General features: G+C 35.0%; 3 protein-coding genes across 4 annotated transcripts; 2 read left to right on the top strand and 1 right to left on the bottom strand.

Annotated features, from left to right (window-relative positions):
- The first annotated feature begins 2,165 nt into the window (after window positions 1-2,165).
- Window positions 2,166-7,608, top strand: LOC125077600 (glycine N-methyltransferase). The gene is made up of 6 exons (XM_047689565.1): window positions 2,166-2,307; window positions 3,659-3,873; window positions 5,084-5,211; window positions 5,497-5,756; window positions 6,821-6,936; window positions 7,054-7,608. The coding sequence occupies exons 2-6, from the start codon at window positions 3,665-3,667 to the stop codon at window positions 7,220-7,222; spliced, it is 882 nt and encodes a 293-aa protein (XP_047545521.1). The 5' UTR covers window positions 2,166-2,307; window positions 3,659-3,664; the 3' UTR covers window positions 7,223-7,608.
- A 657-nt stretch (window positions 7,609-8,265) lies between these two features.
- On the bottom strand, window positions 8,266-9,482 carry LOC125077602 (protein transport protein Sec61 subunit gamma). The gene is made up of 3 exons (XM_047689567.1): window positions 9,339-9,482; window positions 9,162-9,258; window positions 8,266-8,491 (listed from the first exon to the last, which is right to left on the bottom strand). The coding sequence occupies exons 2-3, from the start codon at window positions 9,253-9,255 to the stop codon at window positions 8,379-8,381; spliced, it is 207 nt and encodes a 68-aa protein (XP_047545523.1). The 5' UTR covers window positions 9,256-9,258; window positions 9,339-9,482; the 3' UTR covers window positions 8,266-8,378.
- A 263-nt stretch (window positions 9,483-9,745) lies between these two features.
- On the top strand, window positions 9,746-15,398 carry LOC125077599 (exocyst complex component 7). Of its 2 annotated transcripts, XM_047689564.1 has the most exons (17): window positions 9,746-9,995; window positions 10,131-10,296; window positions 10,549-10,676; window positions 10,948-11,022; window positions 11,171-11,288; window positions 11,608-11,819; window positions 11,904-11,968; window positions 12,064-12,164; window positions 12,234-12,410; window positions 12,472-12,653; window positions 12,730-12,868; window positions 12,931-13,023; window positions 13,447-13,553; window positions 14,460-14,566; window positions 14,738-14,831; window positions 14,955-15,149; window positions 15,236-15,398. In XM_047689564.1, the coding sequence occupies exons 1-17, from the start codon at window positions 9,948-9,950 to the stop codon at window positions 15,275-15,277; spliced, it is 2,049 nt and encodes a 682-aa protein (XP_047545520.1). In that variant the 5' UTR covers window positions 9,746-9,947; the 3' UTR covers window positions 15,278-15,398. The 2 variants fall into 2 exon arrangements, with proteins under 2 accessions (XP_047545520.1, XP_047545518.1); XM_047689562.1 differs by having other exon boundaries at window positions 12,064-12,410.
- The last annotated feature ends 20 nt before the right edge of the window (window positions 15,399-15,418 follow it).

The following is a 15,418-nucleotide window of genomic DNA, read 5'->3' as shown; positions in this document are numbered from 1 at the left end:
GATACTAAATAACCCATGATACTAAATAACTATTTATCTCTTGTTTGTATCTTACAAGACACGTTTATAAATATTTATTTGTAATAAAACGACTGATAATATAATAAAAAACCGTATAAAATCGGAATGACATTATCTAATACCAACTTATTATTTCAAATAAAAAATATGACGATACGCACCTCGGCCTAATTCAATATGATTTCAGTTCAAGTTGTTAAACAAAAAAAAACATTTTAATAGTGAAAAGGAAAATCTATTACCGATTAATAAGGTTACTTAAAATTTGATTATTATTATAGACAATTTCCTACTTGTACATATATCCTACTTGAAAAACTACGCAAATATATTTTTTGATGCATAGTGCATTTATATCTTACCCAATGTTTAAATAATAATAAATATTATTATAAATGTACATAATGTTGATGTAAATATACATTATCGTTGATGACGTTTATCGTACTTTCATTCAAAGGTAATCAGCAGCATCAAGTTTAAAAAAACTTTCATCGAATTATATATTTGTAGGTACATATCTATACTAACATTATAATGTTTGTCTGTTACCTCTTCACGCTTAAACCACTGAACTGAATTAGATGAAATTTTGTACGGAGATTGATTTGATGACATATTTTTTAATATGAGGGGTTTGAGTGGTGTCGGTAAAGTTTTATGTTAAGTATTAAGATCCCGAGGTACTAGTGATACATTTTTTTATGTATCGTATATTTCAAACTACTAGATTTGTATCTAGTTGGTAATTGCTTACTAGTTTAAAATATACCTATTTTTAATGCATTGTATAATGTAGGTATATGTAGCTAATAAATAATGACAAGACACAATCATATTAGCAAAAGTTGCATGACGTATCATACGTACGATTGTAAGGAAAATGTCATCGTGATAAACAATTGAGTACCTACTAATAAGTACTTAGATTTTTTATGCGCGTAAATCAAGGAATATCGAGAAATATTAAAATGAGTCTCGGGTGTCTTTGCTTTTAATAAAAAATAAAAATAACACATAAGTATTTTTTCTGGAGTCGAAACCATAAATTAAATTAAATAAAAACATAAATTATAGAGTCGCTCAAACTGATAGAGTCACCAATAATGATTACAAAGATGTAGTTTTGCACTAACGTAAAACGGAAAATCATGGGAAACCAACAGTCTCCATATGACATTCGAACTATCAAACATCCAAATTTGAATAAAATCCATTACAATCTAAATATTCAATAATATTCATTAAACCGATGATTTCGGGTTTAAACCCAGGCAGGCACCGCTGAATTTTCATGTGCTTAATTTGTGTTTATAGTTCATCTCGGCGGTGAAGGAAAACATCGTAAGGAAACCTAATTGTGTATAATTTCAACGAAATTCTGCCACATGTGTATTCCGCCTACCCGCATTGGAGCAGCGTGGTGGAATATGCTCCAAACCTTCTTCTCAAAGGGAGAGAAGGCCTTTAGCACAGCAGTGGGAAAATTTACAGGCTGCTAATGCTAATAATACAAATTCATTAAAAAATAATTTTCCAAATATCAAATAATTAAGAGGATACATTTGCGAATTTTAAAAGCTTAGTGCTTATTCCCATAAACTTGATATTTAAAATCAAAATAAACGTTATTGACCGGCATGGACACAAACGCCAATCTTGTAAGGAACAACAATATTACATCACACGATGCGAAAACAAGATATGCGAGAGTTGACGGGCATCCGGAATGATGAATTGTGAATTATATATAGCATTATCGTCATGGACGTTTGTGTGTAAAATTTTCAATTTTATATTAATTGAGTAGGTACCTATATTTTTCGGAATAGGTAAGAATACTATGCAAGAGAATAAGTGATGTTAGATGTTAAATCTACCAGATATAATTTTCTTTTTCAAGCGATTTTTCTATAAATTTCGATTTTTTTTTTTAATTAAAATATTTTAAACAATTGTATCGTCTTTTTTATTATTATTAAAATAAAATATTAAATTATGTTAAACTATGAATTAATACCTACATGTTGTTATGTTCTTCTATCATATCAAACAAAATAATAAATGACGTCCACAGACATATTAAAGGTCAACCTACACCTCTCAATCAAATCAAATGCTTGTGTTTAAAAAAGCCGGGAAACAAACCTAGTGATATCAGATTTTTATCAAGCGAGCACATTTGATTTGCGGCAGTGTCGGCATGGTAGCGACGGTGACTAGAAGTGTACACTCAGTCACTCCACACATTCTCCCTACACACGCGTGATTGTTGCGTCATATAATGTGAGTCCACTATCGTGTTACTGACGTTACTGTTACTGAATGTTTGGAACAAATATATTTTTTTATTATTTAAATTTCGAACACTATTATATTACAGCTAAACCTTTGTATGTGTAGTTTATTTACATGAACTTTGAACATTTTAGACATATAATGAACAGTTAGTTTTGTTTACAGATTTATTGATATAGACTACATATAGTTCGGAATTAAATTAAACGAATCAAATGAGTAGAAGTTAAAGTGAAACAATCGAATTAGAGAAACATTCTCGTTTAAAATTTTCTCTAAATTAAACATAGTGTTAGTTTCTAACGAATTCTATTTAACAAAAAATGAGCGATTACATTAAAATAATGTACAAATATTTCATTGTGTAAATTACTTTATCGTACGTTGTATGTTATATAACATATTCTTAACTGAATTAACTTATGTTGGTAATATTGTATTCTATTTGTTTTGGGATAGGTATACCGATTCAATTCCCGTTATGAATATTTTATAGCCGCATTGCAGTTCAAATGTCTGTAGTGAAAACGTTCCTCTTCCTACATATATCTGTAAAGCGGTAATTGTAACGCGTCACTTTGCGGCATGGCAGCTTCAATCAGTGTCTGTTTGTATGTCATTTGCGAATTACCAAAACTATTTATAAAGATGTAATTTTAAAATTAATAAGTATGCTATTTATATATGGTACTTTATGTAGAATAATGTATTATATTCGATTTTTTTATGGCTAATTTATTTATGTCAGCGTATAAATTAAATGTGAGATTTTTTCATTGCCACAGTAAGATAATATTATATAGGCATCTCTTATTTATATTTATATACATAGGAGCTAAGAATTCTTCGGATATAATTTATTTGTTATGTTTCTTTTACATCTAGGTACAATTCAGCTTTCATATAATAGGTGCACCAAAATAAAATAACCATTGGTGATTGGCGGTAGAATAATACTAGAATGGGTAGAGCCTTATTTGTTTTTCTCGCGCGAAAACTCCCCGCGAAGTGGGCGTATGTGGGACTCGTCAGTGCCCAAGACGACCCTAGTAAACCGGAATTCCCACTAAGAAACCTGCGGTACCCTCCGCCGTTTCGGTGGGCGCCACAGAATCGCTTTCGCATGTTGCCGTGACGTCATGACAGTCGGTCCGCCTAAGCGGGCTTCCAATTAACAGGGGGGATTCGCGGGGTACCGAAAACCCCACTAGTTTCTGTGGCGCCTGACGAGGCGGGGAATAGATTACGTAGAGCTTATTTAAATTAGCTTAAACAAAACCCTACCTCTACTAACATAATTTATAATATAATAACGACAATAATAAATAATTAATTGCAGCGAATCATGTCAGCGGATAAAGTATTCCATTCACGGTCGCAAGGCATCCCGTCTGAGGGTGTCAAGGATCAGTATGCTGATGGAAAGGCAGCCAGAGTGTGGAAGAAGTACATCGGAGATAGTAACCAAAGAACTAAAAATTATAGAGACTTCTTAACTGGACTGCTGAAAAAGCATGGTTGTGTGCGCGTTTTGGATGCGGCGTGCGGTACCGGGTGAGTTTATAACGTTTGTTAATTGATCATTGGCATATATATGTAAACACAATTTATAGACATCTAAACACAAGATAGAGAAATAGCCAAACAGCTAGAATACTTAAATCGTAACGCATGATTGCGGTTCAAAAACTGGCTAAGGTAACATCGTCGGATTTACATATGCTTTAGTTGTGTTCATTTGGTGTAAGGCGGCGAAGAAAAATATCACGAGAAAACTCGCCTGTGTTGAAGCTTAGAGAAATAAATTTCAAAAGTCCAAACATTCTCCCCAAAAGTTTAGGAAGCTCAGTCGTAGGACACTTACACACTATAGACCGTTACTTTACATATTTTATCTTACATATACTCCAGACTACAGTATTATTCGTAATAGTTGGCATAGAAAGTATTTTCTTATTGTATATTCTATTTCAAATAATTGTTACAAAGACGTGTAATATCACCTTGTTATCTCAAAAGTGATATTATTTATTATACTTATTAAACATTAAATGTGTCTCGTGTAAGTGAATAGGGTTACCAATTCGATTTTTTTTTAAATTTAAGTATATATGTTATATATATCTGTATATTAGTATATAAAAAAAACAGACAAATAAGATAATATGTCTGTTAACTGATCAAAGACAATGAGAGGTAGACATAGACCATTTTACTACTTTTTACTAATGTTTATATTCCTAATAGTCTAGTTTTTGCTGTCTCTCACGACACTTACTCCGAAACCTGATATACAATTTACACTTTTTTTTTGTCAAGAAAAACTATCGAATGCGTTAATTTTCTACATGTAAACTAAAGTTCTAGTTAAAAATCATCGAAAATTATAAAAAATAATATTTTAGAATATCTTTTGACAGTAAGCGAGTAGCGACATGAGATACGGGCTGACCTTTCATAATTGTTTATCGGATGAAATTAAGCACAGATAAGTGCTCACATTAATTTATTGTAGTTTTATTTGAAAATATTATGAAAATAAAATTATTTGTTTGTTTGTACAATGTTTGAAGAATCGAGAGCTAAGGGTGGGTCGCCAAGCGATTAAAAAATCGTGGGTCCTGACAACCTGAAATTCCTGAAATTGGTGTTACCCACCTTAAATTTAGCCTTTTACTAACTAAAACTAAACCTCTTCTGCGCCATATTTCAGGTTCGGTTCAGGTTTCCATATGTAAATATTTAAAAATTTTCCCCATTTCAGCATAGACTCGATGATGTTAGTCGATGAAGGTTTTAAGGTGGTCTCAGTGGATGCATCCGATAAAATGTTGAAACATGCTTTAAAAGCAAGATGGGAAAAAAGAAAAGATTCCAGATACGACGAATGGGGTGCGTATAATATCCTACTAAATTGTCAATAACAATCATAAAAGTTGAATGGGGTACACCATATATTAATCAAAGTATTTTTTTGGGCAAAAAATAAGCCAGTTTAATTTATCCTTTTGGCTTTTGTTACTGTTATTATTCCATTAATATAGGTGACGCAGAGGTCTATGTTAATGATTTATGGGCACCACATGGCGGTAGCTTATTTGCCAGCCTACCTATTTAAAATAGGTGTGTAAAATAATAAATAAAAAATCTTAACTGTAACTTGGTCTAATCTTTCAGTAATTGAAGAAGCGAGCTGGCAAACGCTCCCTCAAGATGTCGAGGGCTTCCTACCCGGGGCATCATTCGATGCAGTGATATGCCTTGGAAATTCATTTGCCCATTTGCTGGACGAATATGAGGATCAAAGAACACAGAAGATGTGCTTAAAAAACTTTGCTAAAGTGCTGAAACCCGGTGGTCTGCTTTTTATCGATCACAGAAATTATGACGCGATGATCAACAGTGGTGCAACCCCTGGACATTCTATTTATTACAATGTAAGTAGTCACTCAATTTGGAATGTATTTATAGTGCATTGCATTTAAATTGTTATAAATAAATGCAAAAATAGTTTTTTATTCATGTAGGATCTTACAAGCATTTTGATTTATTATTTATATAACATGTAGACTCGAGAACTTAAGGATGAAAAATGATTGCCTACATTTAAAAAAAAAAAATTTTTTTTTTTAATGAAAACATTCAATTTAACTCAGAGAGACTCGACTTAACTATTTCATTAGTTTGACTGTATGCTTGAATACAAAATGAACCCAAATGGAGAGCGGTGTCTACCATTAGGTATGACTATGGTAAATCATGAGGCTCTTTTGTTTTTAAAAATGTTTTAATTTTGAAGATGATTTGTTCATCTTTTTAATATTATCTTTTGTTTACAAAACTTATGATCAAACGCCATGTTATAACTTCTTATCTATATTATTAAATAACAATTTTGTGCGTGAGCGATAACTATTTTTTATTTCATAATATTTTTATAACACAGATATTAAATACCCTATTTCTTGTGGTCACTTTTGTTATAAAGGAACTCTTACATACAGAAACTGAAGTACATATATACTATTATTTTCTCCATCATTTAACATCAAGCATAGAGACTAAGATGGCCCTGTGGTTAGAGCGTGTAAACTTTTTCCGATGATTGCGGGTTCGAGCCCAGGCAAGCACCACTGAAATTTCATGTACTCAATTTGTGTTTCATCAATCAATTCAAAGAAAACATCGTGAGGAAACCAGCAAGTGTAATTTAACAATTTATTTCAACGAAGTTTTGCCACATATGGAATATGCTCCTAACCTTCTCCTCAAAAAGGGAGAGGGGCCTTTAGCCCAGCAGTGGGAAATTTACAGGCTGTTACTATCGATCTATTTATAGAGACTAAGATCTTTATATAATTATACACTTGCTCATCCATCATTCAAATCCTACTTATATATTATGTACCTACTTATATTTTCTGTGAACCTTTGCGACGATTAAAATTCATAAAGTTAGAATATTTTTTTTACAAAAATATATTTATTTAAAATATTACAGTGCAAATATCCTGTCGACATCAAGACGTCTGTATTAGTGGTACGTGGTAAGCCCGAGCTCGTCGCGCTCGACTATTGTATCGACGCTACAGACGATGGTCTCATAACGGAAAAGAGGTACTGTTATATTACATTTTATTCGTGTAGTGTCCAGTAGGGTTGTAAAAAAATAATGGTTTTTGATAATGCAGTTTTAGCGAATAACAATTTTAATCTTCTAATAATAAATTTCAGTGAATTCCGCCTGTGCTACTTCCCTCATCGATTGCACAGTTTCACTCGGATGCTGGATGACGCGTTCGACAACCGCGCGCAGCACAGCATCTACGCGGACTTCCAGCCGCTGGAGCGCGTCGACAACCCTGCTTACTACATCCACGTCATGCAGAAAGCGCTTAACTGACAACTTATACATGGCCAAACATAATGTAATTTATGTATAGTTCGTAATGCATTTTTTATAATCTGTGCGAACAGAGTATAATTAATACTTTAAGAGAGGCTCAAAAACATGGCAATCATAAAAATAATAATATATGTAATTAACTATCGACTTGATATATTATATTGTAAAACGAATTATATATAACATAAATTGTAATAAATCTGTACATGGGTAAATAAACATCTATATAAAATCAAATCTGTGATAACTAGATTATTTTACTCTGTACTGAGTGCAAAAAATATTTTTTTTATGGACAATAAGTGAATCATGTATAAATGAATATAAAACGAAACTGTAATGCATGTAGCTAAAAGTCAATAAATTGTTAATTTATATTGTTATACTTTTTTTTATAACTACTCAGATGTGTAGCTTAAACAAGGCTGGGCTCCAAGGGTAGGCATAATAATCAACTACACTAGACAAATAAAAACAAATTTCGAGTTTGAAACAATTTTATTAAAATCATTTACAACTTAGGCATAATTTCTCAAGATCGAAAAATGTCCTTGTTTATTATACTGTGACCTAACATAAGTACACTATAAAAATATATAGCTAACAGTACATGTTATATGCACCAATTAATAAATCTATTCCAATTTTAACTTTCTATTCATTTATAATTTTTAATTTAAGTCAAGATAATATTAATATAGTAATTTTTTATTGCTATTTATTAGTAACTTATTGGTTCAACCATTAAATGATGTTATCTTTTTTAATGATAGTTGGGAGTGCTAAATACTGACTATATTAATAACTTAAATGTAGGTAATTTATCAAAGACAATATTAACTTATTAATAAATATGAATTACAAATTGGAAATATTGCAATAGCTAATTACTTAATACATGTTAATCCACCTTGAATGAAGAACAATTATATTTTGAGTGTCAATGAGTAGGAAAACAAATATTTATTACAAATTTTTATTATAAATGATGATATAACATGCTAATAAGACACTTTCTTTTTGTTTAAATAAAACAAATGTTAAAAATGAAATAATTTATTCTAGTAAAATTTGTTGATAGTTTTATGAAAGTGAGAATTAACTTAGACACATCCAGGGGCTTAAGGGTAAGGTATAACTAAACTAGACTAGCCTATGATCCGACAATGATGTTGTTGATTGGAATGTGTATCAACTTAACGAAGAAACCAATGAAACCCATAATGCAGAAACCGATAGCTGTGGCGATGGCAATCTTTTGGAATTCTGAAAAAAAAACAAAACATTGAAATAAACACATGCCTTCATTTTACTAATGTCCTATCTTTATCTAATACTATCTTCAATTATTACTTTTTTCTACTTGGTACCATTAGTTTCCAGAAGATAAAGGCTAGGAAGGTAAGCCAGTTTTATTACGGACATAGGGCATATAATATTTTGTTATATTGGCAGATAATAAGTAACCGTGTTTTTTTTAAAAAAAGCAATTATTGAAAGATGTTATCTGTTTGAATTTGCACAACATTTAACATAAAGAAAATGGCTTTCATCCTCTTTTTTTTACAATAAGAACACAATCAGATTAAAAGGTCATCTCAAAATAATAACATAAGTTTTAAACACACATTTTAATGAGTATCAAATTTAAATTGATGCGATTGAGTTGGTTAGTTAAAAAAATATATATAGACCATGAAATGCAGTGGCTGAATGTCAGTTCAGCCAGCTGCTGCCTTTTTAATAACTCAACCAAAAAGACAATTTTAATAAATATTCATGAAAATGATTATTTAGTAGTATATATATATTCATTTAGTGGAGCTGATCAAATTTAGTCCATACATAATGAACTAAATTCGACATGACTTTAGCATTGATAGCTTAGTTGGCGGCGAAGACAAATCTTAACAAAGTTAAACTGCTTAGAACTCACCTTTTCTGTCTGGCTTTGTACATCTTCTTACTAATCTAATAGAGTCCTTGGCGAACTGCTTACCAGGCTCAACAAACTTGGCAATTTGATCCATTTTCTGAAAACAAAGTACCGTTTATTTAAAAAATTATGTATTAGAACATGTACATTACTAACCAATTTAATATTAATACGCACTAGTGATCTATTTTATTAATCCACCACAAAAAAACAACGAAGGGATATTTAGTATTTGTCTCGCAAATAAAAATACCTCGATTCTACGAGTGACGATTAGAATATGTGACAAGTAAAAGCTACGAATGTCAGCCACGTTTCGACGTCGTACGTCACGTCACCACATACTAAATCGGATACTTTCACATAATGTGACTCAAATTCCAAAAGCATAATAATTAATTATCTTTTGTTATATTTGTATTGCATTGAATTGTGAATGTGTTATTGTATTTTTTTTCTATTGCATTGTTTAGAAATCAATTGAAATCTTTCATACATCTTATTGAAGCAAATTAAAAATAATGTTAAAATTAAATGTCAAAATTGAAACGTCAGACCACATCAATGTCATAACAAATATTTTACAAGGTATCTACTGAATACTGATTGTGATTTCTAATTTTCCAATAACTAGGCGTAGTGTTTGTAATTCTAATTTCATGAATTATGCTATAATATTGCTGTTAATCTTTAATTTCTTTAGTATGTTTAGATTTTAAAACCTTGTAAACAGAAAACAGATATTTGAAGATTAACAAGATAATATAAGTAACTATACAACAGAAGATGTATGCAGTGGAGAAAAAATTCGAAATCGAGATGAAGTTGAAGAGGGTATTGATTTTAATTATATTGAAATAATAGTTAATAGTACATATCATTAGTAGATATTTTAAATTCAATAATATGTTTTCATAACAATGTTTTTATCTATATTTAAACGGGGCGTATCCATCTCTTTATTACTAGGAAATGACTAATATCCAAGAGCTTAAAGCGGCTGCAAAGAGAAGCTCATCTCTTGCAAGTGATGTCTGTAATGTGCTGGGTGCATGCGAGCAGAGATTGCAGCAACTAGAGACAGCAGTCCTGCCTCTATATGGTGACACTGCAAGGCTACAGCAAATACATCATAGTGAGTAATATTTCATACTAGTCTCCGCCCATGAGTGAGCGAGTGGCAGGTATCAGGTATTATATGACATTTTCTAAAGTGAATGCAAATTTTTCAGATGATTAATCGAGTAGTTAACATGTGAAAGTTTAACAAACAAAGTTATCACATTTATACTATTAGTTCTATAGTTTTTATACTGTTCATCCTCTCATAGTGCTTTTTACTTGCTGTATTGATGAACATAAATTATAATTTTAACCTTTATTCTAGATATGGAACACACAGTTACAGCTTTGGATCATGTAATTAATTACTATATGGTGTCCAGAGATCTAGCTGATATCATACAAGCAGGTCCTCATGTAGGTTCCACGGATTCTTTGAACATATATCTTGAGGTATGTATTCTGTTAATGTATTGCTATGTGTATTAAAGGCAACTCGAGTTCTATACAGATTGGTTTATAGTATTTCCTATACTAAAGAGATTTTGTAGAATATTATTTGTTCTGAAACAAAAAACCTTAGTTTGATGTTTCATTTGGTTTATTATTCTATATGAACATCGAATACCAATTTTAAAATGCCATATTAAAATAATTTAGATAAATATTTCATAGCTTCTGACAAATACTATTTTATAACTAACTCGGTAATACTTTGTTTTAGGCTTTAGATAAGTTGGCAGAGGCTCAAAATTATTTCAACAAAAACAATCCACAAAGTGTTGAACTAGAAAATATTGTAAGTATAAATTAATATTTTTAAACAAAATTTTTCAGATTATTTATATAGATGATATAATATTATCTAAATAAATTGAACAATGGTTTGTTAGTAATTTCATATAAATTATTTTATTTCTATTGAAAGTCTTTTTTTAAATTTATAGAATCAACTTTATAATGCTGGAGTTTTAAAATTAGAGAATGCATTTGAAGAGCTCCTCAGTCGTAATACTCGACCATTGTCACCAACTTCTCTTATGGATATGATTGCCCTAGAGGAAGGTGAGTCATTACACAATATGTTGTAAATACATTTTTGTTTTATAATAATTACTGTCTAAACAATGGATAAGAATGTTTACATCCATCATCAGTTGTTAGTAATAATTTTAATATTGTTTTACTTTTAAAAGTATTAATATTTTATATATTTGTCAATTTACAGGATGGTGAAGAAATTATATTAAATTTAAATTATATAATAACTATCAAGCAGAGATGTGTTATTAATTTATGAACAGCATACTCAGCCATAAAATATTTTTTGGTCCTTTGAGCCGGATGATTAAGTATTTAATAAAATTTTGTTTTTCATTTTTAGATTCAAGTGTTGATAGTGTCAGTGTGAGTGGTGGTAATTCGACATCGAGTATAGCTCTGGAAACAATGCGCGCCGCTGCAGCCTGGCTCAGCGCCGCCGGCAGGCCTCCAGCCGGGCCGCTGCTCGCTATACGGGGGCCGGCCGCTTTGAACTCGCTCATAGCTTTTAAAGATTATCTCAGATCGAGGTCGATGGCCGCCTCGCCCCTGATGGTAAGCTATCATCTTAGAATGTATATTTATGAGAATTTAGATAAATATCCATTATAATGTATTGTGCTTCAATGTTTCTCGCAGAGAACGAAAAACATCCTGCATCGTACAGATAGCACTCAGAGAAGAACCAGCAAAATACAAAAAGTGTAAGCATATTCATTTGGTATTCAGAAATTTTAATGAAATATTATTAATTAATTTTACAACAGAAAACATTATTTCTCTTTGCTATATCGAACAGGCTGGAGAAGCGAGCGATCAATATAATGATGAAGGCGTCACAGACTCTCGAGCAGTCCACCGGACTCGCCATCGGCCCGCGACGGTCCATCAACGACTCCTGTAAGTGCCTTAGCGCCCGAGATGCGCCCCGTGCCCGCGCGCGACTGACGCAGTATCCGCTCCCCGCAGACTCGGAGGAGGGCAGCGACGCGGTGGACGAGCGCGAGGCGGAGGCGGCGGGGTCGCTGGCCGCCGCGCTGTGCCGCGTGGCGCGCCGCGAGCAGCGCCACGCGCTCGGCCTCGTGCCGCTGCCGCGCCTCGCCGCGCTGCTCGCCGCGCTGCTCAAGGACTGCCTCGCGCTGCTCGGTGAGTGGCCCCCGCACGTCCGCGCCCGCAGCCGGCCCCCGCTAACGTCCGCTCCCCGCAGCCGCCGAGGTGGAGCGCGTGTGCCTGCGCAGCCGCAAGGCCGCGGCGCGCTGCAACGCGGGCGCGGCGGCGTGCTGGGCGCTGGCGGCGCGCCTGCAGCGCCTGCAGCCCGACATGCAGCGCGCGCTGCACCCCGCGTCGCCCGCGCCCTACGCCGCGCTGCTCAACAGCTGCACCCACCACGTGAGTAGCCCCCCCCCCCACGCGCCGTCCGCGCCACCCGAGCCGACGGGCAGTGTCACGAGTGTCGTCTGTGCAGTGCGTGCGTTCGCTGGAGGAGTGGGTGGAGGGCGTGCGCGGCGACAGCGCGGCGGGCGCGGTGGACGGCACGGTGCACCAGCTGGCGGCGGCGGCGCTGGCCTACTGCCACGCGCTGGCGGCGCACATGCACGTGATCGGTGAGTGCCCCGCTGTGCGTGTCCGTGCGAGTCCGTGTCCGTGCTCACCGTGCCGCCCGCAGGTCCGGCGCTGGCGACGGAGGCGTGGTACGCGCGCGCGGCGTCGGCGCTGACGGCGTCGGATCGGAACGCGCTCATGCTGGCGCTCTACATGCGTGAGTCGTTTACTTGTAACTTATTCTACTCGGACTCTGCAGAGAAGTCGGCTCATTATTAAGTTTATATATCAAATCTGGTCCATCCGTTTCATTTTTCCTAACTCTAAAGATATTTTTGAGCTATTTACGAGTCATAACATGTGATTGATTTTTATTTTAAAATATACAATATTGTCTCGATGAACGTGCAGGAATATGATTTTTATGTTCAGTGACTTTTATTGGAAAAAACTTATCGTGGACGACTTTGACCAATTGTTAAATATAATAAATTTCACGCTAATTACTCATAGTATCAAATTGCAAACAAAGTTATATGCTTTAATGTTAACTTTGTAATAATAACTGACAATGAAAATCACTTGTCATTAGGTGATCGATATACATTTCAAACATAATATTTCGTTTCACAAAATCTAGGTAAAGTGTTGGCTCAATTGAATTTATCATTGAGGAACAAAAGCGAGCAGTATCCGGACGCGCTGAAAGCGATATTCCTTCTTAACAACACTTTGTATTTATTACAGGTAAGGAAAACGCCTTTTTTTACTCGCGTAATTTTTATTAACCACTTATATAAATTATATAAGTATATAATATGTATACTTTTTTTCTTTGAAAATATTGTAATTTATATAGCTATTACTAACACTTATTAAGTTATTAATATCAAAAGCCCTTCATAAACCCTTTGCGAATAATCTAAGGATTGTTGTGTAAAAAACTATAACACATTTATTGAACAATTATTTTTTGGGTAATAATTTAACCCTTAGTAGCCACATGAGGTAACTAGTTACCCCCGGCTCAGGAAGTGAAATTAGAGTTCTAAAATCTTTGCAATTGATACAAGTAACGACATCAGTCGGTAATAGACACGTGTGATTCCATTACTTCAGTAGCCGAATAACCGCGTTGCGGGGCTATATTTTCTCGGGGTGGGGTAACTAATTACCCCTGTGTGAACGCAGCCGTTATGCTTATTTTTTTCATATCTACTTTATTTGCCATTAGACAAGCTGTATCCATTTTTCCCACCAGTAATAATGCATAATACTTAAATATAATTTCATCATCATTTTCATCATCATCATCAGATCATTTTTGAATGATCGGCGGATACTGATATTTTTTTGTGGTATATGGTTTTCGTACAATACTAAAACTTTAGCTCTATTTTATATTGAAAAATGTCGGATATACATGTCCAGTATTTAGAACCACCATCATAAGTTGGCTGACAAAAATCATTAGAAATTTTGAATAACATTTCAACAACCGTCGTTGTTTGGCCTGGCCATTGAAACGAAAAGAAAACTAATAATAACTTATTATTATTGTGCATTGTTTGACGTAGTAGTTTCTAGTATATTTACAAAGTGATTTCGCAGTCAGGGCGTTTTTATAACATTTTAAATTAAATACTTTTGTAGGGTTTACAGCGTAGTGGGCTCCTAGATATTTTGATGTTGGCGGAACCAGAGTGCGAAGCAAACTATCGCGATATGATACAGGATTACAAGAATTCGTATATACAAAGGTATTTTATGTTTTATATTGAAACTTGTAAAGTGTATGAAAAATTGGAGCTCCTAATATTATGATTCGTTTATATTGCGATAGTTCGTAATTTGTCTCCATTACAGTCTAATTATGATTTTTTTTGTCACAAGTATACAACGAAGGTATGGGTGACGCAATGTCGTTTCAGCTGGAACAAACTGCTATCTCACCTGGTGCTAGACGAGCCTCTGCCGGCCAAGCTGAGGGACAAGGACAGGCAAATGCTGAAGGATAAGTTTTCCGTGAGTCGATCCTTTCACACGATAATTTAATATAATATAATGAGACCGTAATCGTCACCACCGAGCGTGGTGGTCGAAGGCGGTCGGGTGGAGTGTAGGACAACATTGGAATGCGTGCGGCAGGCCTTCAACCGCGAGTGGGAGGACAGCACGCGCGCGCAGCGCAGCTACAGCGTGCCCGACGCCGAGCTGCGCGAGGCGCTCAAGCGCGCCAACAAGCAGGCGCTGCTGCCGCCCTACGGCGCCCTGCACGCGCGCGCCGCCGCCGCCGCCTTCAGCAAGAACCCCGACAAGTACCTCAAGTACACGCCGCTGCAGGTGCGCCCGCCGGCCGAGCGAACGGTCGCACCCATAGCACCCCCCCCCCCCCGGGCCGCCGGCTTATGCCACATGTTACCTTTCAGATCGCGGCCCAGCTGGACGGGTACTTCGACGAGGCTGCGTAGTGACCGCCGACGGACGGGAGAGTATTTCGTGAATACTCGAGGGATATATTTATTATTTACTTAGACCGTAGGTGCTCATAGATTGTATATTGTGTTAATCAATAAAAGACGTCTTTGATTACATATGTATTTTATTACCAC

This window comes from Vanessa atalanta, chromosome 4 (genome assembly GCF_905147765.1).
Source record: "Vanessa atalanta chromosome 4, ilVanAtal1.2, whole genome shotgun sequence".
NCBI classification, from domain to species: domain Eukaryota; kingdom Metazoa; phylum Arthropoda; class Insecta; order Lepidoptera; family Nymphalidae; genus Vanessa; species Vanessa atalanta.
The sequence above is the reverse complement of the archived record's forward strand: the minus strand, read 5'-3'. Positions and strand labels throughout refer to the sequence as shown.

Bases quoted from the DNA above. Each gene is read 5' to 3' on its own strand.
- LOC125077599 (XM_047689562.1), top strand. From the start codon at position 9,948: ATGTATGCAGTGGAGAAAAAATTCGAAATCGAGATGAAGTTGAAGAGG. The intron at 11,969-12,063 runs GTAAGCATATTC...TATATCGAACAG, and splicing joins ACCAGCAAAATACAAAAAGT to GCTGGAGAAGCGAGCGATCA. The intron at 12,654-12,729 runs GTGAGTAGCCCC...TCGTCTGTGCAG, and splicing joins TCAACAGCTGCACCCACCAC to TGCGTGCGTTCGCTGGAGGA.
- LOC125077600 (XM_047689565.1), top strand. From the start codon at position 3,665: ATGTCAGCGGATAAAGTATTCCATTCACGGTCGCAAGGCATCCCGTCT. The intron at 5,757-6,820 runs GTAAGTAGTCAC...AAAATATTACAG, and splicing joins GACATTCTATTTATTACAAT to TGCAAATATCCTGTCGACAT. The intron at 6,937-7,053 runs GTACTGTTATAT...AATAAATTTCAG, and splicing joins GGTCTCATAACGGAAAAGAG to TGAATTCCGCCTGTGCTACT.
- LOC125077602 (XM_047689567.1), bottom strand. From the start codon at position 9,255: ATGGATCAAATTGCCAAGTTTGTTGAGCCTGGTAAGCAGTTCGCCAAG. The intron at 8,492-9,161 runs GTGAGTTCTAAG...TTTTTTTTTCAG, and splicing joins TACAAAGCCAGACAGAAAAG to AATTCCAAAAGATTGCCATC.